This window comes from Leucopleurus acutus, assembly GCF_964270905.1.
Source record: "Leucopleurus acutus genome assembly, chromosome: 2".
Lineage (NCBI taxonomy): Eukaryota > Metazoa > Chordata > Mammalia > Artiodactyla > Delphinidae > Leucopleurus > Leucopleurus acutus.
This window is the reverse complement of record NC_139143.1, coordinates 117,329,634-117,356,701: the sequence shown is the minus strand read 5'-3', so window position 1 is coordinate 117,356,701 and position 27,068 is coordinate 117,329,634. Positions and strand designations below refer to the sequence as shown.

Here is a 27,068-nt window from a genome sequence, read left to right as displayed (position 1 = left end):
ATGGTGCTCACTCTGAATGTTATTCTGTTCCTAACTTTGCATCTCTTGCCTGGAATGAAAAGCTCAATGGTAAATTTGATTAACAATGGATATGATGGCACTGTCATTGCAATTAACCCCAGTGTGCCAGAAGATGAAAAACTCATTCAAAACATAAAGGTAAGTGAAAAATTGATTATCCATTTATATTTATTTCATTGAGTATTTTCAACTCATGTTACCTAGGCACATACACACATTCACACAGTTATAACTTTCCAAAATTGCTTGGACAGTATTCGTCATTTACATAACATGTATCTAAACTATCAAGATTAATACCTGCTTAGTTTAAATATTATATAGTATATATTAATAGCATTAGTCATTCTCCAAATGAATTATTAAAAGGCCAAACTACTAATATTTGTTCAACTCATTAAGCTAAAAGAAAGACCTTCGAGCTACTGGAGAATTATTTTCAAATTTTATCTTTATGAAGTTACTTTTATAATGTTTCAATAACTAACCTCCATCTAAGCCCTAGAGGTTCATTATCATACATTTTTTTCAGTTGTTCATATTGTTCAACTCTAAAAATTTTGAAATGCTTAGGTATCTGATCTTAAAGAAAATATTACTTATTTTTGAAGTTGACTTACTTCCTAATTTTATCTGGGTTAGTCATTATAATAAAATATTCTATATATAGCACTCTAATATATACTGTTTTCTTTGATCCTCTCAATATCCCTATGAGGTGGTCAAGAATAGAGATTATTAATTACCCTTGTTGTATAAATTGAGAGAAGTGATTTGTACAGTCATACGATAAGTAGCAAAACTGGAATTTGAAGCCAATGACCTACATATTTTTAGAAAATCACTGCTTGGTAAAACTTTGCCTTTTATGAACACATTCTTTATGAGAAGATAACTCAAAATAAATCTAGCAAAATGTTTTTTCAATTAACAACAGTATAAAATCTACCAAACTTTAAACTCCCAACCCCATTTTAAGCACCTCTGTTCAATTCAATAAGCAACTTGCCAACAGACTGCCAGTCTTAATCACCTTTATATCTCACCTAGCACCCTCACTCCCTGCTCCAACCCATAATGCTGAATGCAGGTCTGGATAAGTGAAAAATAAAGAATTGATTTCTAAGTATATAAAAATGAGAGTTTACAGGCATCTGTTGCCTTGAATGAAAAGCTCAGTGGTAAATTTGATTTACCAGACTAGAAAAATATAGTAAAATGTAACCTATTTTTCACTTAGTCTTTGCCAAAATATTTGGGGAGAGGGGCTTAAATTAACTTTTTTTTTTTTAAAGATGATGTTGGGGGTAGGAGTTTATTTATTTATTTATTTATTTATTTTTGCATGTTGCATCTTCATTTCTGTGCGAGGGCTTTCTCTAGTTGTGGCAAGCAGGGGCCACTCTTCATCGCAGTGCACGGGCCTCTCACTGTCACGGCCTCTCTTGTTGCGGAGCACAGGCTCCAGACGCGCAGGCTCAGTAGTTGTGGCTCACGGGCCTAGTTGCTCCGTGGCATGTGGGATCCTCCCAGACCAGGGCTCGAACCCGTGGCCCCTGCATTAGCAGGCAGATTCTCAGCCACTGCACCACCAGGGAAGCCCCTAGCTTCTTCTTGTTTGTACATTTTCATTTCATTGTGAAATTGTTACTACAAGGTATTTTTAATTTTTTCAGGAAATGGTAACTGAAGCTTCTACTTACCTGTTTCATGCCACCAAACGAAGAGTTTATTTCAGGAATGTAAGCATTTTAATTCCAATGACCTGGAAGTCAAAATCTGAGTACTTAATGCCAAAACAAGAAGCACATGACCAGGTAGGGTATTTTATCTAGCTCCTAAACTGTTTCTTTCTCCCTGTGATTTAAAAAAATTAATACTCAATTTTTTTTAGTAATTACTGATGACTACTTTAGTATTTAAATTAGTAATATTATGGGTCTTAATTTAGATGAAAAATTCCTTGTTTCTATTGCTCTTGGGATCTGTTTTGGCTTGTCTGTTCTGCTTTTTAGGCAGATGTCATAGTTGCTAATTCTTACCTAAAATATGGAGATGATCCCCATACACTTCAACATGGAAAATGTGGAGGAAAAGGACAATATATACATTTTACTCCAAACTTCTTGTTGACTAATAATTTGCCTATCTATGGGTCCTGAGATAGGGATATCTATTTTTTTTTTTTTTTAACATCTTTATTGGAGTATAATTGCTTTACAATGGTAGGGATATCTATTTTATACTTCTATTTTTATTTCCACTGGAAACAAATATAACATTGTGATTAATGGTATTTTAAAAAAATTTTTAAAGGAAAAAATAGTTGTTAATACCTTTGGAAATTTACTAGTTATGTTCAACCTAATTATATTTCTTTTTGTGTGTGTTTAATAATAAAATTAACCATTTATTGATACTAACCCATTTTAACTTCTTTGGCCTTATGAAAGTTGTCAATTTCTAGATTTCCTTGACTCAGTTGAGGATATGGGGAAGGGAGACTTAAAATATAAGGAAAATAGTTAAATACAGGTTTCCCCCAAAAGAAGCATTTCCAAAAGAAGCTATCCAAAGAATAGCATCCAAAAGAAGCATTTCTATCCAAAAGAAGCATTTCTATGAAACCTTTCATAAGTCAAGATTGTATACAGCAAAGAAGCAATTACCTTAGGACACATCGTGTTAACAGATGAACAAAATATGTCGAGATAAAGCACAGATGCTCACAGACACAGTTCAAATCTATGGGGTTTGAGGGTGAGATGCTGAGTGCGATTCCCAGGGAAGGAGCTTGGTGGTGCCATTTTTCCTGCCCTGGGTGTGTGCTGTTTGTAAAACAGCTGGCTGCGAAACAAATGCTGATTGCTATTTTTACTTTTCGCTTTTTTTTATAAAAGCAAAAGTCCTCTTCGAACTTCTTTCTGTTAGCAAAAACAGGTACTAAGGTCTTTCGTAAAAGTGAAGTGGTGTAACGTGAACTTTCAAAAAGCCGGGATACATGTATTGTAAACATAAATTTATAAGTGGCAATATTCTCTCATATGCAGAGTATTTGTCCATGAGTGGGCCCATCTCCGATGGGGAATATTTGATGAGTATAATGTGGACCAGACATTCTATATTTCCAGAAGAAACACTATTGAAGCAACAAGGTATCATTCTATTGAACAAATCTGTTTTCAAAACCTTTCACTTATGACTTTTTAATTTTCTGTACTAGGCAAACAAAGGCTACCTCAGTGGTTGAATGCTCAGAGTTAACTGCAATATCCAACCTGCCCCACTATATATCTGTCCAACAATTTCTGGTATTACACCTTGGAATCAAGATCAATCAAAATTTGGGAAAATTTTCAGTATTCATGGGAGTTGTACTAAAAATATGTTATTGTCAGAGGAAAGAGAAAGAAAAACGTTGTACCCTAAAACTTAAGATACCTGAGAGTTAGAGTTCAAGTTCCTACCCAATCTTTTATTCCGTTTGATTCATAACCTTTTAAGGTGAATCTGTTTCATTGAAATCAATTAAACTGTTAGAGCCTCATATTAAATATATTTATTTTTCATTTAATCTTGAGCTTAAGAAGTACTTTTCATAAGGATAAGTGAGAAAATTGATTTTTTAAGAAGTATAATTCTGGGTAGATTTAGACAGGTCCTATTTATGAATAGATGAGATATTTAAATTAAAAATGTCAAGCAGGTGGAGTAGTTAATGAGTATTAAAGAACAACAGAAATCAGTGTAATAGAAAATAAGTCTTTAGGATAAAAAACATATTAGAGAAAAGAGGTGTGGTACAAAAATGCCTTTGTGTTGTTTGCTTTATCTCTCTTAAGCTGCCTAGAATCTTTCCCACAGAGGAGGCTTTCAACCCAGGACACTCATTACTGTCACCTCCTCCCACGCAACTCCTCCCAGCACCGGCTCCCTTATTCACAATGCTTGTTCATCCTTCAAGACTCAGTTTAAATGCTTCTTCCCTAAGTGTCTTTCCTCTCCCTCCATTTGGGGTTAGACATCCTTGACACTGTTCCCAAAGCAATGTGCGTGGGCTTCTCTCACACTGGGCAGTAATTGTCTGTATTTTAAGATCCTTGAGGGCTGATTTTTTTTTTTTTAATCCCTTAGCCTTGGACATGGTACAAAGTAAAAGCTAAACAAAGAATGTATCAAACAACCAATTTTTAATAAATTAATGAAAAATAAATGAGTTTCCTTATCAGTCATAAAAAGAGATATATTAGTAAAAACAAGTATCTAAAATAACATTTATTGAGCTCCTACTGTGTGCCAGGCACTTTGTTGGAGGCAGTGTAAGTTTAGTTTTCAGGCTTTTACTCTAGAGCTAACCCTCTTGGAAAACATGACTAACCATCTCCTTTAATCCTTGCAATACAAATAAATTTATTTAAATAGATTAATGTTTTGAAGTTTAATATTAACACAGAATGGGAGTAAATCCTGCAGATAAACAAGAACTCTTTTTATCTTTTACCCATACCCCACCCCACCTCATTCTCTGCCAGGGCCTTGACAATTATAAAAACCAAAAGGTTTGAATGCACAAGCATTTCCATGCAGGGTTTATTTTCATTTCTTCTTTCAGTCTAGCTCAGTGATTTTCAAATGTAAATTGTAAAATGCTGTAAACACAAAAACCACACACGGTTTTGTATGTATGGTATACATGCATATATGTATACATCTATATAGCAATATGTATACGTGTGTATATATATATGTATATGTGTACCATACATAAGAAATTTAAGAGGGTTTTAAGCATAATGTTGACTCTCCCCTCCCTGCTGGGAAGCAACTCCTCTGTATCTCTTAACTCAATTTTCAAAACATCCTTGTGAATTAGGAATTATCATCTTAAACTCAAGGTCACAAGGATAATAGATATATTAATCATATTAATGAGCAGTAAACATTAAGAAATATGAATTAACATCATTGTTCTTGTTGAAATCATGGTAAATAGGGGGAAGACACTGCCTACTTTTGTCAAAATGGAATGTTGGTACATGGTCTAGAGCAATTATCACTGAGGGAATGATTTTAGTATGTTAGTCTTTATTCATAATTTCTCTGGCCTTCATGTACAAATATAATCTAATTCTTTCATCACAGATGTTCAACTCATATTACTGGTATAAACGTGGTTTTCAAGAAATGCCAGGGAGGCAGCTGCATAACAAGGCCATGCAGACGTGACTCATAGACAAGGCTGTATGAAGCAAAATGTATATTCATCCCAGAAAAATCCCAGACTGCAAGGGAGTCCATTATGTTTATGCAAAGTCTCCATTCTGTAAGTACCTTCTTTTCCTAGTCTCACAAAGGAACCCTTTAGGAAAAATTAATTAGGGAAGCTGGATTTTCTACTATGAAATTATATATACCAATAGAAATAAGGGAAATTACTAAGACAGTTAATTAATAGCCATTTTATCCAGTCCTGTGTGTCCAGTCTTGTCAGGGTGTATCTGGAAATTATTCCACCCTTTCTTACTAGCCTGCTTTCTTTTTTCTTCAGAGGTAGAACTGTACCCTTCTCATTGGCATCACAGAATTTCTTATTACATCCCTTCCCTCATTTGACTTCTGTAGACTTGTGTCTAGAACTACAACCTTACTTTTAATTCTTTCTTCTAAGTGTTATTCATATTACTATTCCAAAGTAATTCATTCTGGGAAAATGAATTTGGGAAATTCAGCTTGGGAAAGTACTGACAGTCTCTACTTTCCATTATCTTCACACTAAAGCACACTAAGTTTTGCAAAGTGATATTGTGAAAACATAAACGGCTCTGTCTCTACAGAACAACAAAAGAGGAGAGGTTCACAATCACCAATCTGACCAATTGAAAAATAACAACACAATAATTCAAGTTCCAAAGCTAATGTTTGACCTGAAATATTTGGTTGAATGTATAAACCTCAGTAGATAAGAACAGGTGACTTGGAGTCAGACAGATCTGATGTCAAAACCCAGTCTGTAATTTTCGAGCTGTGTCACTCTGAGCAAACTGCTAAATCTGAGATTTAATTCTCTAGTCTTTTAAACAGGAATTATAAAACTCACTTTACAGTGTTATTGCTGTTAGTTTTATAAGAGCTAATATAAATAAAGTACTATTACAGTGCTTAGCACAAGGTAAGTATAACATAAACTTAAAATTTTTTTAATTTATAAAATATTTGGATAATAGGGAATTGTCTCTTTCCCTGGATAAATCCAGCCTTAATTAATGCAAACATATTATAGCTACCTAATGAAAGTTTTGAAACATGTAAAAAAGACTTTAAAATATGAAACATATGAAAGTTATCAAAAACAACAAATCAAAATAAAGTATACTATCTCTAGATAGTAAACTAACATTTGAAAGAAGCAAATTTTCATATACCAAATTACTAGCAACATAGACTTCTATGGGTAGAGGTTTGGAAAGGCCTATTATTTCCAATAAGATTTAAAATTGTTTTGGAGTCTAGGGCATTAATGATGAAGGACCTGAGTAAAAATATAGACTCGATATTTTTTTCTAAAACTCCTAAATGAATCCAGTGAGATATTTAAGTAGAAATTGTTTTCCAGCCTAATAAAACTCCCTCCTGGGAATATCTGAAACATGAATCTAGAAGTTTCACTTTAACCTGCTGAATCTGGATCCACAAAGGCAGCCAAAGTTCAGCATCCAAATAGATATCAGATCATGTGACGCAAGAGGATAATTGGAATATATACTGTCTGTACCAAACTATAAATTCCAAAAGCATTTGACTATGAGGAGATAACTCATGCTGCCTACCTGAAAAATAAATGAAAATGAAAGAAGATCATGTAACTGAAATATGGAGGGCAACTAATTATATAAGATATGGCTCAGAGATAAATACTGTACTTTAACCATATATCTTGTGCATAATAACACAACCTTCTAATTATCGTAACATAGACTAAATATATTGCATAGCATCTGTACCCAGGGCATAAGCTCAGACTCAAGAGAAATATGATCTGAAATAATGAATATTCAAGTCCATGATTTTCTTTCTTTAAAATTCATTATTCCCACTTCATGTCCATGTTAGGAACTGAAAAAATATAGAAATAATTAAAAATAACTGTTCTTGAAGAACTCAATTTAGTGAGAGAAGTAGAGATAAAAGAAAAATAAATATGAATACAAAGTAGGAAGAAGTAGAAACTAAGTGCCATGAGAGTACAGCAAATGTCTCCAATTGAAAGTCAGAAAATTGTGTCTAATGAGATGAGTTTTGAGCTGGGATTTGGAAATAAAATTAGTATGAACTTGCTAAAGCAGGAAGGGGAAGGGTATTCTAGGCAAAGAAACAGGTTTACAGAAACAAAGATGGAGAAATACAGGGATGAGAGGGAAGGGATAATGGGATAATATGTATACATATAGCTGATTCACTTTGTTATACAGCAGAAACTAACACAACATTGTAAAGCAATTATACTCCACTAAAAATGTAAAAAGAAAGAAAGAAAGAAAAAAGATTTTAAAAAATAAGAAAAATACAGGATGCCACACATGACTGTACAAGTTGAGCACTGCCCAAATTACTTGCATCATGGTCACTAAAGATTTTCATATTCATTAGAACAATTTTCAGGTAGACAGCAATAAAAGAACTTGAGAAAAGGGCACCTTTTTCTAATTTGCACAAATTTCCTTTTCCATTTGTATTAGCGAGAGCCTTGTGAAAGTTTCTGGCATACTCTAAGGACAGGAGAAAGTTCAATGTTCTATAAGCAAAGCATACATGGTGAGGAAGAAGCAAGAAATGAAATTGAAACACAAAATTGGAACCTACAAAACTAAGGTGTTTGTATTTTATTTTATCAACTTCAGTCTAGTGATGTAACCAGCTTATCCTTTCAGGATGATAATTCTACTGACTGTGAAAAACAAAAGGAAGTGAGATAGTGGAGGCAGGGAGACCAGTTGGAGGGCCATGGCAATAGGCAGATAAGAGACCTGAAGGCCCTGAATAAAGGCAGTGACAGTAGCAAGAGGAGCCACATTTGGTAGGCATTTCATATCATCAAGTTGATTATAAATCACTGCTTTGACTGAAAACTATATTTTTCTCCCATCCAATATAACCCCTTCTGAAAAATGTAGATCAGAAACTTAACAGAAAGAAAACAAACTCTTAAAACTTGAATAAAAGGTATTCAGGTTTAATAATTTAGTTCTAAATCTGAGCTTACAGCAGGAGATTTATATGAGGAGGGCATTTAAAAAAACAAAATGATATTTATAAAGCTGAGGCTTTACTGCAAGACGAATTCTTTCCTGAATGCTACTAGTTTATGCTAGTGTTTTTCCAAGTTACTAGGTTTCAAAACTTGGAGGATTTTCATAGATTCTATAGTAATGAAGTATCATTTGGCAGAATTACTGGATACAACTCACCATTTGCAACTCAAAGAGAAGCAATCACATTTCCTCATTTTCTTCCCACATTTTCATTACTTTTTCGGGAGTATTATTTTATTTGTCTAAGTTCACCAGAGCCAATTACATTTGAGATTGTTAGAATATCTGTTCTCAAGTTTTTCAATAAACTATAAAGAGATAGAAAATGCTTAGGCAATTAAAGAAGGCCATTTTCTTTACTCCACTTTTAGGGGGAAGCTAGAAATTACTGCAAATCCTGTCCCTTTTTCCATTAAATTTATTTCAAGGCTTGAGTCCCCCAAGAGTCTAGAAGGGAAAGTAAGAAGTTAGCTTAAGCAGTTGCATCAGCCGCCATCATCCCCCAGTGCTATGATCTACCTATACCTAAAAGAATTACCAAATAAATTTCCAGTGCATATTGATGGTTTTAATTTGCTTTTTCTCCATTCAAGTATGCAAAATGGATGTGAGAATGTTAGATTATGAAATAATTTTTAACTGTCAGGAGATAAAATCTGTGGAGGATGTACAAGGCAGCCAACTGTATATTTGGAAAGGAAGGTAATGCCTCATCAGTTACCGTACTACTGTCTTTCAACTGATTTTTCCCAGGTGACTGAATTTTGTACAGAAAAAAGACACGATACAGAAGCTCCAAACCTACAAAACAAAATGTGCAATGGCAGAACCACGTGGGATGTAATCATGGACTCTGATGACTTTCAGAATATATCTCCTATGAGAGAAATGAATCCACCGACTCATCCTACATTTTCGTTACTCAAGTCCAAACAGCGGGTAGTCTGTTCGTTACTTGATAAATCTGGAAGCATGAATTCAGTAACACGTTTATTTGTTAGCTCTCCTAAATTAGGTATTTAAGCTAATAGAAATATAATTTAATCTTAGGTTTAGTTCTACTAAGCTAACTAAAAAATATTTTTATTATTCTAATAAATTTTAGTACAGTGATTTTACATGGACAAGCACTAGAAGATAATATACTAAAATAAAAATAATTATTATATTAAGGTTATTGGATTACAGATGATGTTTATTCTTTAACTTTTAGTTCTAACAAACTAGAAATAACATAACTGAACAAAAAGAAAAGACAAAAATCATCCATAATTCTACGGAGCATATGTCATTCCTATCTTTTTTCTGTTCATGTATTTTGTTTTTCCTCCTCAGAAATGTGATTATATCTTATATAATGTTTTATAATATGATTTTTTTTACTTACTATAACTTAAACACTCCCCAAGGAAAAAAAACGATTCCATGACACAAGTTTTAATGGTCATATGGTATGCACATATTATAATTTAGTCAAATAACCCCCATTATTGGACATTTTGGTGACTTTCAACTTGTTATCAAAAATTATGTTGCAACAAACATTTTTGTGTGCATTTTAAAATTATTTTCTTACTGTTAAAGAAGAAGGTATAAAATTTTAAGGCTTTTCCAAGTATAATATGACTGATTTTTAAAGTTTTTCTTTAATATTATTTCTTTTTAATATAATGAAGAAGTTAAACTCTAAAATACAGTAATCAATTATTATTATGATCTCTGGCCCATGAACTTTGTCTTTCACCAATCTGTCAAGATTGGAGGAAACTCAGGAATTGTTCAGACATCTTTTTCTTACAGGAAGACTGTCTCTTTCGAATGGATCAAGCAGCAGAACTACACTTGATTCAAATTATCAAAAAGGGATCCTTGGTTGGGATGCTTACATTTGACAGTGTTGCTGAAATCCGAAATCATCTAACAAAAATAACTGATGATGGGCTTCCCTGGTGGCGCAGTGGTTGAGAGTCCGCCTGCCGATGCAGGCGACACGGGTTCGTGTCCCGGTGTGGGAAGATCCCACATGCCGCGGAGCAGCTGGGCCCGTGAGCCATGGCCCCTGAGCCTGTGCGTCCGGAGCCTGTGCTCCGCAACGGGAGAGGCCACAACAGTGAGTGGCCCGCATAACAAAAAAAAAAACAAAAACAAAAAAAACAAAAAAACTGATGATGATGTTTACCGAAATCTGCCTCAAGCTGATGGTGGAACTTCAGTTTGCAGGGGACTCAAAGCAGGATTCCAGGTAAGATAAGAATGCTTTTCTAAATATCACTTGCCATTTATCATTGCTTTTAATTTTGTCCAGCTCTCTTGGAACAAGGGTCATGAGCTTAGAGGTCCCTCACTTAAATAATTTTTAAAGACCTTCTGTTGTCTATTGTTCATAGCTGGATCCTCTCTGAGAGTGGTTATTTCACCCACATGCTCCTGAGGAACTGAGTTGCGCTGAGGAGTGGTTAAAGGGAAGAAAAATCCTGTGTGCACATAATCATCATTACTTAGTTAGGAGCTCCTCATTTCTTTATCACTCCCATAGTCTGAATTTCTATGAGGAGAAAATAATGCTGTTAAGGGGACTGTGGAAGAGGGAGATTACTAATATTTTTATATTACGGAGAAAGAAAACCCCAGTTCATCAAGTTAAATTGACATTTAAAAATCACAAAGATAGAGGTAGTTCCTCAAGTATAGTACCAAACTCAAGACAGATGCATAGAAGTTTAATGAAATAAAAATTGTGCACTATATTAAAACACCTTCAGTATTCATCTGAATTTCTTCCAACCTAAGACAGCCTCTATTTAAGCCTATTTATATTCTTTTTCAGTGAAAGGAAAACCGTTTCCTTTCACTGACCCTCTCATTGCCTCAGCTACAAAGTGGAGACTGCTAGTCTTATTTTGGCCACTAGTTAATATCGTCTCTTAGCTTTCCTCATGATATCTGTTTCCTGTAAATCATATTGCTTTAAGAAAACACACAAGTTCTAGATTCAGACAAACCTGGAATTCTGGTTCTATTATGCCCTAGCTAAATGACTGTGGGTGAGTTACTCAACTAAGAAAGTCTCAGTTTCCTCAATTAATGAAATGTGGAAAATAACAGAACCTATCTCATTTAATAGGAACTATGTCAGACAAATAAGGGCTCCCCTAATGTTCATAGCAGCATCATTTACAATAGCCATGATACGGAAGCAATCCAAGTGTTCATCAAGAGATGAATGAATAAAGAAGATGTAGGGTGTATGTATATATATATATAATACATATATACAATGCAATATTACTCAGCCATAAGAAAGAATGGAATTCTTCCATTTGCAACAATGTGGATGGACGTAGAGGGTATGATGCTTAGGAAAATAAGTCAGACAGAGAAAGACAAAAACTCTGTTATCAATTATATGTAAAATCTAGAAAATAACACAAACGGATGTATAGAACAAAACAGAAACAGACTCACAGATATAGAGAACAATCTAGTGGTTACCAGTGGGGAGAGGAAAGGGAAAGGTGCAAGATTAGGGTATGGTATTAAGAGATAAAACTACTACATATAAAATAAGTAAGCAACAAGGATATATTGTATAGCACTGGGAAATATAGTCATTATTTTGTAATAACTTTAAATAGAGTATAATTCATAAAAAGAGTGAATTACTATGTTGTACACCTGAAACCTTGTAAACTTTGTAAATTCATAAAAAGAGTAAATTACTATGTTGTACACCTGAAACTTTGTAAACTTTTAACATTGTAAATCAACTATAATTCAATAAAAAAGATAAACAAGTGCTCAAGAAAGGATTGCTATTATAAAAATCATAATTCTCATATATGTCTATTCACTTCTAAAATATGACAGTACTATATCTTGGGAATATGTTATAATGTTTGTGCATGTTGGTTCATACATGTTTTTCTTAATATGTTTTGATATATATCTATGACATTTTGACCACAGAGTCTATTACTGAAGAGATTATATCAAATTACATTGAGACATATAAAAAACCTCTGTTACTCATGTAAAGAAACCATATCAACATATAAGCTTTTACTTACAGAATCATAATAATATCTGAAATTTATTGAGCATATACTGCATCAGTGCCTACGTTAAATGCTTTACATTCATGATCTTACTTTATCATTACCATTAATGTTTTAGTCAGGCACTATTTTTATGCCCATTTTGCACATAAAGAAACTGAGGTTCAGAGTAATTAAATATCTTTCTCAAGATCATAGAGTCAGTAATTGGTAAATCTGTTCTTTCTTACTCCAAAGTTCAAAAAGGTAATCATTACAGTGAGCTATTTATAGAACTCTATTATAAATATATATTCATATATATGAATGATAGAGAAACTAAACACTAGCTATTCTATTTAGCAAATGGTGGAGCTAGAATTTACTCTCAATTTGTTTGAGTAAATTGTCTTAGCCACTACTTTTGGTAAAAATCAGGAAAATACCCCCCAAATTATAATACTTGATAAATTCAGGAACTTCTTTCTTCATGACAGGTCAATGTTTTTTCCAGGAAATCCTGAGATTCTTCAATTAGCAACTAAAATGCGTTAAAAGGCACGTCACATCATTTAACTTTGAACACCTGCCTTCAGTCACGGCTTTACAAATGTTGTCTAGTGTGCAAACTTCCAAACTGCCTGGGTCATTTGCCTCTACCCCAAGTATCTCCTGGGATAATAAAAATAGCTAACATTCATTGAGTACTTACTATGGGTTAGACATTGTTCTCAGTGTTTTATTCTTTCTCTCTTGGGTAGCTTAAGTATATGTGAAAGCACTGTTAACATTCTGCCTTTGGAAACCTACAAGACCATTCTACATTACACTCATTTCCAAACCAACAAAACCTGGAATGACAATACAAAGTTTCCTTTTGCCTATTCTGATGCATAGGCCTAAAAACTTCTCCAAGACTAAAGAACAGATTTATTCTTAGTTTAATTTATTTAGATATTATATTCTATAATTAATAATCTGGTTTTTTACTATCAGGCAGTTATCCACAGTAACCAAAGCACTTCTGGTTCTGAAATCATATTACTAACTGATAGGGAAGATAATGAAATAAACTTATGCTCTGAGGAGGTAAAACAAAGTGGTGCGATCATCCACACCATTGCTCTGGGACCTTCTGCTGCCAAAGAACTGGAGACACTGTCAGATATGACAGGTAAACCTTTGGAATAGAGTTTGAATAGAAAACACTTTTTCAGTTTCTCTCATTCCAGGGGCTCTTTCTCCTTAAACTACAAACTGCTCAAAATTTTCCTATCCTAAAAAATTAATCTTTGTCCTTTCCTTGTCCTTGTCCTTCAAATTAATATATTTCCTCTCCCCACCCCCACTTCTCTCCATTTCTACCTATATTAACTTTTTCTAATATTAGTCAACATTTTGTCTTCATTCATTTCTCACCACTTTCTACCAATACTACCAAAATGAAACTTCTTTCTCCGTGGTTACTAATGACATTCAACTGCAGTTCCAAAATTCTGGCTCAGCATCTGTCCTGCTCAATCTTAAAGTAGAGATTCAGATAGCCCTATTTCACTGAGGAAGAAATGTAAACCTAGAGAATAGAAATGATTTGCCCAAGGCTAGAGTTAGAGACCTGATTACTGAGTCTTGCTCTCTGAAATCCATTCTTTTCCAGCTCCTGACACCTAAGTTATCTCCCTCTTCATTAACTCCTGTATCACTTATTTTCTGCACTTAATCAATTTTTACTTTATTCTAAACTGTCACTCTCTAATTGTTTTGGTATATCTTAGATATAATTAGAAAATAAGCAGCTAGTTTAAAAATTGTCTTTAATTTTCATAATGTTATTTGGTGATTAGACCAGCTTTACTAATGTGGAAAGCACTTAAATCTAATGATTGATATAAAAATAATATTTGGCTAGTTGTTTTCTTTGTTCTAACATATTTTGAGCAAGGTTTAGTTATTGTAGGATTACATCTAGGATACTGATATATTAAAAGTTCCTAAGGTCTGGGAAATTCATCTTCTGTAAGTTTAAAAAAGAAAAATTTTAATGTATTTTATAGTATATTGATAAGAGTATAATAGAAAACATGATTTTCCCATTTAAAATTAGTATTATATGGAATATTACTCAGCCATAAAAAAGAACAAAATAATGCCATTTGCAGCAACAAGCATGGACCTAGAAGTTGTCATACTGAGTGAAGCAAGTCAGACAGAGAAAGACAAATATCATATGATATTGCTTATAAGTGGAATCTAAAAAAAATGGTACAAATAAACTTATTTACAAAACAGAAAGAGTCACAGATGTAGAAAACAAACTTATGGTTACCAGGGGCAAAAGCAGTGGGAGGGATAAATTGGGAGACTGGGATTGACATATATACACTACTATATATAAAATAGATAACTAATAAGGGCCTACTGCATAGCACAGGGGACTCTACTCAACAGGGAAGAGAATCTAAAAAAGATTGGATATATGTATATGTATAACTGATTCACTTTGCTGTATACCTGAAACTAACACAACATTGTGAATCAACTATACTCCAATAAAAATTTAAAAAATAAAATTAGTATTATAAAGGTAAATAAAATTCCATTTTAGGAGGACATCATTTTTATGCCAATAAAGACATAAATGGCCTTACTAATGCTTTCAGTAGAATTTCATCTAGAAGTGGCAGCATCACTCAGCAGGCTATTCAGGTCAGTATCTTTAAAAAAATTCTTTGCCTTTTTACACTTGTAATAACTTTTTGTTATCCTAAATAGTAACTTCTTTCTCTAATAAATAACTATTCTGCCTGAAAACATTTCAGGTGTAACATCCTTATTGAATTTGCTTTTTGTGATACTTATAGTCACTTTTTCTTTTGATTTTTCTATTTTTTATCAGTATAAATGCTTTTTATTTGCAAAATTCTTCAAAATAATTCTTAGTTATTTTAATTGAAATCTTAAAAGTATATTTAGAATTACTCTGAACTGACTAAACTTTGAAATGTTACTAACTGTAATAACAAATCAGTTTCACATGTTTGTTGTTTTTATTTATGTAACAGTTGGAAAGCAAAGCCTTGACAATTACAGGAAGGAAATGGATAAATGGTACATTGCCTATGGACAGTACAATTGGAAATGCCACTTTCTTTGTTGTCACATGGACAACACAAAAGCCAGAAATTCTTCTCCAAGGTCCACAAGGAAAGAAATATAAAACCTCAGATTTCAAAGAAGATAAGCTAAATATTCGATCTGCTTGTCTTCGAATACCAGGTATTGCAGAAGTAAGAATATTTTTTAAATTTTCTCCATGCTTTATCAACCAATTTTGAGGAAAAAATGAAGATAACATCATATACAGGAGCAGGAAGATATTACAAAAGCTATCAAATAGCTATATTTAAAATTTTCAGACAGGTACTTGGACTTACAGCCTTCTAAATAATCATGCCAGCCCTCAAATGCAAACGGTGACAGTGACTACTCGAGCAAGAAGTCCTACTACACTCCCAGTAATTGAAACAGGTCACAAGTCAAACTACAGCCCATTACCCTAACCCACTGATTGTTTATGCACAAGTCAGTCAAGGGTTTTTGCCTGTACTGGGAATCAATGTAACAGCCATTATAGAAACCGAAGATGGACATCAAGTAACATTAGAGCTATGGGACAACGGTGCAGGTAATAAGAATCTGCGTCAACTTCCACTGAACTTAAAATCCTACTATAATCACATGACTTAGAAGTCAATATTTCCTATATATGCTAATGAAACATATTTTAAGTGAATTTAATTTTAATGTTTTTAAAACTTTTTAACTTTTCAATTAGTTATCTTGTCTAGGCATAAACATGAGCACATTTATCTTCTTTAAATTTTATGAACAATTTTGCCTTTCCCATGTAACAAGAGTACAGTTTTTCTCTATTTTCATTAGTGTCGGTGTTTTGCATATGCTTTCTGTGGTTTAGTTATATTTTCCTTATTTTGTTAGGAGTCTCTTATGAAATAATAATAGCTAATATTAATTGAATGCTTACCATGAATTAGACTTTTCCAAAGTCAAAGTTTGGCAAGTGGCCAAGCCAGGCTTTGAACCCAAGTAGTTTGATTCTAGGGCTCATGTGCTTAAAAAATTGTGCTATACTATTGCCCAAAATAGCTTCCATCACTAGTGCTCATGAAGTTGATATTGTCATTTTTACTTTGTTGTTATGTCTAATATTACATTTCAATATCAAGGTACTGATACTGTCAAGAATGATGGCATCTACTCAAGATATTTTACAGATTATCATGGAAGCGGTAGATACAGTTTAAAAGGACATGCCCAGGAAAGAAACAACATGGCTAGGCTAAGTTTAAGACAACAACAGAACAAAGCTCTGTACATACCAGGCTATGTTGAAAATGGTAAGTGGCATTAAAATAGAAATGTGTCATTTATTTAGGTAAATTATATGTGGCAAGCATTTAAATTATAATGTACTATGGAAAACCTAGTTATATAATCACCTTTATGTTTCAAAACCATATTTATGTTAACAGACCTAGCATAGGACTATGCTTCCAATATGTTTTGTTTACATCTCCTTCGGTTCATTTACATTGAAAAAAAAATTACTCAGCACCTCCTAGGTGGCAAGCATTTTGCTAGATGCTGGAGCTACAGAGATAAATAAGTTGCCATCCTTGTCCTTGAAGAATTTACAGTCAAGAAGTAAAGATGGATAGGTTAAAAGATAGTACTAACATTGCACGTCTCCTCATCAATTTTATTTATTTTTTTAAAAATATTTATTTGGCTGCATTGGGTCGTAGTTGCAGGATCTTCATTTGCAGCATGTGGGATCTTTTGTTGTGGCATGTGGGCTCTTCGTTGCGGTGCAGGCTCTTCGTTTTGGGGCACGAGCTCCTCTCTAGTTAGACCCTGTGGGCTCAGTAGCAGCAGTGAGTGAGCTCTCTAGTTGTGGCACACGGGCTCTTGAGTGCGTAGACTTAGTCGCCCCACAGCATGTGGAATATTAGTTCCCAAACCAGGGATCGCACCCATGTCCCCTACTTTGGAGGCGGATTCTTACCCACTGGACCACCAGGGAAGTCCCTCCTCATCAATCTTTAAATGACACCAATAAAACAAGCTTTTTTTTCACTAAAAGCTGTTACTTTTTCAATGGCTGCTATCAATCAATATTAACCCTCTACAGCTGCAAATGAGATTATGAAATAAAGAATAGGTATCACAATATGAAAAGTTACAAAATTGCTGTTTTGGTAGGTAAAATTATACGGAACTGGCCCAGACCTGGAGTCAAAGGTGACGTGGCAAAAGCTGAAATGGACTTTAACAGACTAACCTCTAGAGTGTCGTTTACTGTATCAGGAGCTCCTTCTCCTGGTAATCACCCTCACATGTTCCCACCCGCTAAAATTAGAGACCTTGAGGCTAAGTTTAAAGAAGATCATATTCAACTTTCATGGACAGCCCCTAGCAATGTCCTAGATAAAGAAAACAGTAAGTTTCATATTACATTTAAAAATATCATATACTAAAAGAAATCCCACTGGTTTTCATTTGCTAAAAATTTTCTAATGTCTTATTTATATATAATATGTATAGATTGTCTACTATGGGCCACCTATTTTCATATGTGAAAACTTAAGCTGCAAGAAATAATGAACTGGACCAAAGTACTTCACATTAAATAAATTATAAGTCTAACTCACTCTCGTCAGGTTCTGTTGTGCCAAACTGCCTCTCACAGTATGAACCATCTTAGAAATTACTTGGAGAAGACTGACTTAAGAGCTTTCTGTTGCATCCCTTTCTCCCTAACAGGGAAAACATTTTCTAAGTATTTCTGTACTTGCACAATTTCATTCATTGATTGACCTTTTGTTGAATTTTCAAATACTATTAGGTTCTTTTTTTTTTTTTTTTTTTAAGATTTGTGCACTCAGAGGGAAAACAGCAGAAGCAAGAAAAACCACAATACTGCCACCTGTGGAACAAAAACCACATTCATAGAAAGTCAGACAAGATGAAAAGGCAGAGGGCTATGTACCAGATGAAGGAACAAGATAAAACCCCAGAAAAACAACCAAATGAAGTGGACATAGGCAACCTTCCAGAAAAAGAATTCAGAATAATGATAGTGAAGATGATCCAGGACCTCGGAAAAAGAATGGAGGCAAAGATCGAGAAGATGCAAGAAATGTTTAACAAACACCTAGAAGAATTAAACAAACAAACAGAGATGAACAATACAATAACTGAAATGAAAACTACACTAGAAAGAACCAATAGCAGAATAACTGAGGCAGAAGAACAGATAAGTGACCTGGAAGACAGAATGGTGGAATTCACTGCTGTGGAACACAATAAAGAAAAACAAATGAAAAGAAATGAAGACAGCCTAAGAGACCTCTAGGACAATATGAAACGCAACAACATTCGCATTATAGGGGTCCCAGAAGGAGAAGAGACAGAGAAAGGACCCGGAAAATATTTGAAGAGATTATAGTCGAAAACTTCCCTAACATGGGAAACGAAATAGCCACCCAAGTCCAGGAAGCGCAGAGAGTCCCAGGCAGGATAAACCCAAGGAGAAACACACTGAGACACATAGTACTCAAATTGGCAAAACTTAAAGACAAAGAAAAATTATTGAAAACAGCAAGGGAAAAATGACAAATAACATACAAGGGAACTCCCATAAGGTCAATAGCTGATTTCTCAGCAGAAACTCTACAATCCAGAAGGGAGTGGCATGATATACTTAAAGTGATGAAAGGGAAAAACCTACAACCAAGACTACTCTACCCGGCAAGGATCTCATTCAGATTCCATGGAGAAATAAAAAGCTTTACGAACAAGCAAAAGCTAAGAGAATTCAGCACCACCAAACCAGCTCTAGAACAAATGCAAAAGGAACTTCTCTACGTGGGAAACACAAGAGAAGAAAAGGACCTACAAAAACAAACCCAAAACAATAAAGAAAATGGTAATAGGAACATACATATCGATAATTACCTTAAACCTGAATGGATTAAATGCTCCACTCAAAGGACACAGGCTTGCTGAATGGATACAAAAACAAGACCCATATATATGCTGTCTACAAGAGACCCCACTTTAGACCTAGGGACACATACAGACTGAAAGTGAGGGGATGGAAAAAGATATTCCATGTAAGGGAAATCAAAAGAAAGCTGGACTAGCAATACTCACATCAGATAAAATAGACTTTAAGATAAAGAATGTTACAAGAGACAAGGAAGGACACTACATAAGATCAAGGTATCAATACAAGAAGAAGATATAACAATTATAAATATATATGCACCCAACATAGAAGCACCTCAATACATAAGGCAACTGCTAACAGGTCTAAAAGAGAAAATTGACAGTAACACAAAAATAGTGGGGGACTTTAACACCTCACTTATACCAATGGACAGATCATCCAAAGTGAAAATAAATATAAAAAGTTTTGTATAAAAAATAAATTAAATTAAATTTAAAACTTTTAAAAATTATATAACTTGCACTTAGTTGAGTGCACAAATCTTTTTTTTTTTATATATAGCAGGCTCTTATTAGTCATCAATTTTATACACATCAGGGTATACATGTCAATCCCAATCACCCAATTCATCACACCACCACCACCACCACCCCGCTGCTTTCCCCCCTTGGTGTTCATACGTTTGTGCTCTACATCTGTGTCTGTATTTCTGCCCTGCAAACTGGTTCATCTGTACCATTTTTCTAGATTCCACATATATGCGTTAATATACGATATTTGTTTTTCTCTTTCTGACTTACTTCACTCTGTATGACAGTCTCTAGATCCATCCACATCTCTACAAATGACCCAATTGTGTTCCCTTTTATGGCTGAGTAACATTCCATTGTATATATGTACCACATCCTCTTTATCCATTCGTCTGTCGATGGGCATTTAGGTTGCTTCCATGACCAGGCTATTGTAAATAGTGCTGCAATGAACATTGGGATGCATGTGTCTTTTTGAATTATAGTTTTCTCTGGGTTTACGCCCAGTAGTGAGATTGCTGGGTCATATGGTAATTCTATTTTTAGTTTTTTAAGGAACCTCCATACTGTGCTCCATAGTGGCTGTATCAATTTACATTCCCACCAACAGTGCAAGAGGGGAGGGTTCCCTTTTCTCCACACCCTCTCCAGCATTTGTTGTTTGTAGATTTTCTGATGATGCCCATTCTAACTGGTGTGAGGTGATACCTCATTGTAGTTTTGATTTGCATTTCTCTAATAATTAGTGATGTTGAGCAGCTTTTCATGTGCTTGTTGGCCATCTGTATGTCTTCTTTGGAGAAATGTCTATTTAGGTCTTCTGCCCATTTTTGGATTGGGTTGTTTGTTTTTTTTAATATTGAGCTGCATGAGCTGTTTATATATTTTGGAGATTAATCCTTTGTCCGTGGATTCGTTTGCAAATATTTTCTCCCATTCTGAGGGCTGTCTTTTCGTCTTGATGTAGTTTGCTTTGCAAAAGCGTTTAAGTTTCATTAGGTCCCATTTGTTTCTTTTTGTTTTTATTTCCATTACTCTAGGACGTGGATCAAAAAAGATCTTGCTGTGATTTATGTCAAAGAGTGTTCTTCCTATGTTTTCCTCTAAGGCTATTAGGTTCTTAAGAAATAATGCTTACCCTCAACAGTTAGTTGAGTACAGAAGATACTTCCTGCAAATAAACAGATAATTTTACAGAATATGATGAGATATGCCATTGGATGGCCACTTCTGCTTGAGGGTTAAGATCACAAGGTATATCTTAAAAGGCTTTTCAGGGAAGACTATCCCTGACCTAAGGCTTGAAGAATGAGAGAAGTTAGCCAAGTTAAATGAAGATTTCCCAGAGAGAGAGAGGATCTCATGCAGAGATTTGGCTATGGAGTTTGAATTAGAGTTCAAGGCCAAAATATCTCATTCATTCCAAGTTCCTTAGAATAAATTGCCATCATTCCAGTAAGCTTAAATCACTTTCAGCTTTGCTTTAAATTTAACTAAATTAAATTAGTATTTATTGAATGCGTACCATATTCCAGTATTGTGCTAGACTAGTAGACTCTTTTGGTTTTTTTTTTTAATTCATTTTTGGCTACATTGGGTCTTCGTTGCTGCATGCGAGTTTCTCTAGTTGCGGCGAGTGGGGGCTACTCGTCATTGTGGTGAGCGGGCTTCTCACTGCAGTGGCTTCTCTTGTTGTGGAGCACAGGCTCTAGGCACGCGGGCTTCAGTTGTTGCAGCACGTGGGTTCAGTAGTTGTGGCTCGGGGCTCTAGAGAGCAGGCTTAGTAGTTGTGGCTCACAGGCTTAGTTGCTCCACGGCATGTGGGATTTTCCTGGACCCGGGCTTGAACCCATGTCCCCTGCATTGGCAGGTGGATTCTTAACTACTGTACCACCAGGGACGCCCTAAACTAGTAGATTCTTATGGGGTAAAGCCAATCTTGCTATTTTCCCTTTAAGGTGGTAAAATGAAAGCAATATGCATATCAATAGACACATATCTCAGAGGTTGTCAGTGCTGAAAAGTCACTTTCAATGCTATTTCTCCTGGGTTATAATAAACCCCTTACTATATGCTCTGAAAAGAAATGATGCTTTTAATCTTTCATTTCCCATGTAGCTATATTTCTTTTTATCATTATTACACAATGAAAAAAATCATTCTAAAGCCGAAGGAAACATAAAATACCCATGAAGTGCTCTTTGTACTTCAATATTGAGATTCTTATCATGACAGCTCTGAAATACATTATGACCCTTAAAAATACGGTGAAATTAAAAAGAAACTTCCACTGAAAAAGCCATAAATGAAATTATCTGACCAAATGTTTAATTCTGAATTGAATTCAGTTAAGACCAAGCCTTCAGTTCATGATTGGCTTCATAATAAATGTCCCTTATGCTGATTATAGGAACTAAAAGAAGGAAGAAAGTATTTCATACGTACATTGGGAGAGAAAAAAAAAACAAAAAAACTTCACTGTGTTTAACCTCAAATGCCTCAAATAGGTGGGATCTGATCGTCCTCTTTCCTTGTGACAAATAGGAAGATACTGTAGTTGCTATCAAATTTTACCCTTAGGCATTGCAAAAGGAGGTAGTAGAAGTATCTCAAAAAATAAATATCTATATATTTTTGAATAAAAACCTTAAATTTTCTGGGACCCAATTTCCATACCTGTCAAATATGCAAATCAGACTAGATGACCTAGAATTACTAAAACAAGTAGATGTAATTCTAATATTTTATGATCCTCTAATTTTGTCATTTTGGGCATCAACTGAATATCTCTATTGTTGTTCAACAAGTAATATTTTTATTAAGGTATAATTGACCTACAACACTATGTTAGTTCCAGGTGCATAACATAGTGATTTGATATATCTATACAATACAAAATGATCACCACTTTAAGTCTAGTTACCATCTGTCACCATACTAAATTACTATAGTATTACTGACTATATTCCCCATGCTGTACATTTCATCCCCATGACTAATCTATTTTTTTAAAGTTTGTACCTCTTAATCTCCCTCACCTATTTAACTCATTCCCCCCACTCCCCTCCCCTTTGGCAAATACTTATTTGTTCTCCATATCTATGAGTCTATTTCTGTTTTGTTATGTTTGTTTTTTAGATTCCACATATAAGTGAAATCATGTGGTATTTGTCCTTTTCTGTCTGACATAATTCACTTAGCATAATACCCTCTAGGTCCATCCATGTTGTCACAAAAGGCAAGACTTCATTATTTTTTATGGCAGAGTAATATTCCATTGTGTATATATACCACATCTTCTTTAACCATTCATCTATCAATGGACACTTAGGTTGTTCCATATCTTGGCTATTGAAAATAATGCTTCAATGAACACAGAAGTGCATATATCATTTTGAATTAGAGTTTTTCTTTTCTTCAGAAAAATACCCAGAAGTAGAATTGCTGGATTGTATGGTAGTTCTATTTTTAATTCTTTTAGTAACCTCCATACCATTTTCCATAGTGGCTGCACCAACCAACATTCCCACCAACAGTGCAAGAGGATTCCCTTTTCTCCACATTCTCACCAACACTTGTTATTTGTTGTCTTTTTGATAAAATACATTCTGACAGGTGCAAGGTAGTTTTGATTTGCATTTCCCTGATGATTGGTGATGTTGAGCATCTTTTCATGTGTCTGTTGGGGCCTAGAAGTAATTAAGGAGGTCAAATACATGCCCAACACAGTATCAGATACTCTAGTTCATACAAAAAGAGTACTCTAGTTCATAAAAAAACATACTTTTGCTCTCAAAAATAATATGTTCAAATTGAAAAGATAAACTGAACCTCTATAAAACTGGAAAACTCCTTTCCATGCAATAAGAGTTCATGGAAGAGAGTCATAAGGGGATGAAACACATGACCAGGACTTCATGAAGAAACTGGACCTCCTGTTGGACCTTGAAGAATGAGTACAATTTGCATAGATAGGGAGAGGGAGGCACATTCCAGGGAGTCATGACAGGGAAAAAAGGAACTAAATAATATGATCAAAGTCAAGAAAGCAAAATTTCACAATGAAATATTTGAATTAAAGTAAGTGATGGATGGATAGATAGATAGATCGACGTAAATGGAATGCAGAGAGGATGTAAAGAGTAGGGGAATAGATCAGATCAATAAGGCCTATTTATTGAAAGACTAGAATTTTAAGGCACAGGGCCTGAATTTAAAAAAAAAAAAACACTAAATTGAAGTTATTCACCACATGCTTAAAACATCTTCAACACTTCATGAAAAAAATAAAGTCTTCACTTCAAAAAAGACATCTGATGTTTTATTGTTCATGGCATTTCATAATGTGAGAATATATTTCTATATCGATGGCCCTTGTAGATTTCTAAAACCATTTTGAAATGAAACATTTGTCAGCATCTTTCTTTCCTTTCTTGATAAAGTAACAGTAAAAACAGCTAATATTTCAAACATTTATTAACTCCCATTGTGCTAAATACTTTTCATGCATTATCACATATAATGCTCATCACTAGCATTCCGTAAATATTTGTTGAATGAACTGAATGACCGATTCTCTATTTTACAGATAAGAAAACTAAAGGTAAGAAGGGGTAAATAAATTTTTCTTTGTTACAGCCAGAAAATAGTAGAACTAAGGTGCTAATCAAAGTCTGCCTAGCTCCTAAACATGTTTATTTGGTACACATTCCAGCCTCTTTGCCTCCCTTTGCTCTTTATCCTTATCCCTGGCTCCCACTCTACTTATCTGCTCTCTTCCTCACCCGTCCCATTACTCTCTCTCAGCTTAATGAGAAATAATACAGGCATAGAGTACTGAGTATCTTTACTATACTCAAACATTACTGTGTTCCTTGTTCTAAATTAAAAGTGGACTCAGTTCTTCATATTTCTATTTCTAAAAAGAAATCTAGATTCCATTTTTAGTACTATACAATTTTGAATTAATTCTTTGTGATTAGATAACTAGATAAAAAACTGTTCCCATGTTTTTTCTTAAAATAAAGAATATGGAATAACCAGACAAAAAAACCCGTGTGCATTTCTGATAGGCCCCTAAATGCAAGGCAATGTGGTAGCAATAAGGCATCCTAGTGATTCTAACGTACATGAAATATCTGTTTGTTTTCCAGCCAATAGGTACATTATAAGAATAAGTAAGAGTTTCCTGGATCTCCGAGAAGATTTTGACAATGCTGCTTTAGTGAATACTTCAAGTCTAATACCTAAGGAGGCCAGCTCAATAGAAAATTTTGAATTTAAGTCAGAACCTTTTAAAATAGAAAATGTTACCTATATTGCAGTCCAAGTCATCAATGAAGCCAATAACACCTCAGAGGTTTCTAATGTTGCACAAATAGCCAAGCTTATTCCTCTGTCAGAAGACAGTGTCCCTGCTCTGGGTACCAAAATTTCTGCAATCAGCTTGGCAATTTTTGTATTAGTTTGTACATTATTTTGTATTATGATTTTATCTGTATTTTAAACTAGGAATTGTATCAGAACTGAAATTCAATGTTATACATATTTGGTAAACGTTTATTTAGAATTTAATTTGCTATACTCATTGTCTTTTATAAAGCTGTTTGAAATATACAAGTGAATGTACAAAAGTAGTAAATTTCCTAAGTACTTGAGTTTAATAGTTCTAATTAGTCTCAATGTAAGCAAAATGAATATACCATTTCCTATCTTTTAAAAATTCCATTTATTAACTCAATATAAAATAAAATACAGATTTTATTTGCTGGCTTTTTTTTTTTTTTTTTTTGGCTGCACCTTGCGGCTTGTGGGATCTTATTTCCCCAAACAGGGATTGAACCCTGGCCACGCCAGAGAGCTAAATCCTAACCACTAAGCCACTAGGGAACTCCCTACCTGCCGGCTTTTTAAGAAACATTTTCAAAGTGTGCTAAAAATTCATTTGGTATTGTATATTAACAAAATCAAAATTCATCCAAGCCATTTGAAAAATATTTATGAATCCACAATAGAAAAAATTTTATGGTAGAATTATTTAGGTTTCATTTTTATTATGAATGAATAATTCATGTTAATATAAACTATAATCAAAAAGAGTATAATTTTTCAATGAAATATGGTCCAAAGCAGTAAGGAGGTCAAATTTGTTTTTTATCATTGATTAAAAGTGGTCTATCACATGGGGAGGAGGAAGGGTAAGCTGGGACGAAGTGAGAGGGTAACATTGACATGACAAGTGTAAAATAGATAGCTAATGGGAAGCAGCTGCATAGCACAGGGAGATCAGCTCGTTGCTTTGCGACCTAGAGGGGTGGGATAAAGAGGGTGGGAGGGAGACGCAAGAGGGAGGGGATATGGGGATATACGTATGCATATAGGTGATTCACTTTGTTATACAGCAGAAACTAACACAACATTGTAAAGCTATTATACTCCAATAAAGATGTTAAAAAAAAAACAAAGTGGTCTATCAAAGCTTTGACCCTAGGCATGAAATGACCATTAGACAACAAGAATAATTTTTTTTGTATGAATTGTGGAACATCACTAAAGTCCCATTTATATTCTGAGACCATTATTATTAGGTCCTAAGAATATCACCAAGATGCTCCATCAAGGCAGGGATCTTTTTTTGACTGCTGTATCCTCAGCATCTAGAATAGTACTTGACACATACTAGATATTCAATAAATATTCATGAAAACAAACTAATGAAAATTTTCATACCATCAAAGAAATTCAAATTTGACCAATTACATCAAAAAATATCCACAAGATATCATGTGCACATGGTATTGTAAGGATCTGATATAATGAAAACTAACCACTTAATAATAGTGATCTGAAACAACACATAGCATTTCAGGAAATTAACTGTATCATGTCAATAGAACTTATAAACTACCTAAGAAAATGTAAATTAAGCTATGAATATAGCAATAGTGTGATTTTTTCTGAGGGAGAAAGAGACAGAGAGAGTAACAGTTATATTAGAGGAAAATCCTTTGTTTACAGGCAGGAATATTTCAAAAACTCTTTGAACGTCTGAAAGGAGGTTATATGATACATCTGGAAAAGTTGGAAAAAATTATAAGACATTAGCAAACCAAATCCAGAAGAATATATAAAAAATAATAAC

At 34.2% G+C, this 27,068-nt stretch overlaps 1 protein-coding gene across 1 annotated transcript; it reads left to right on the top strand.

The window, feature by feature from the left end:
- LOC309958700 (calcium-activated chloride channel regulator 1-like) lies at window positions 1-25,499 on the top strand (the record flags this gene model as incomplete). Its single annotated transcript, XM_082834811.1, is given in 17 exon segments — window positions 1-159; window positions 1,698-1,838; window positions 2,037-2,176; window positions 3,072-3,176; window positions 5,164-5,251; window positions 5,255-5,344; window positions 9,084-9,311; window positions 10,131-10,279; window positions 10,494-10,572; window positions 13,361-13,538; window positions 14,970-15,070; window positions 15,427-15,651; window positions 15,781-15,896; window positions 15,898-16,049; window positions 16,612-16,782; window positions 17,648-17,884; window positions 25,081-25,499. Coding segments are annotated over 17 exon segments (2,712 nt in total). The 3' UTR covers window positions 25,434-25,499.
- Between the last annotated feature and the right edge of the window lie 1,569 nt (window positions 25,500-27,068).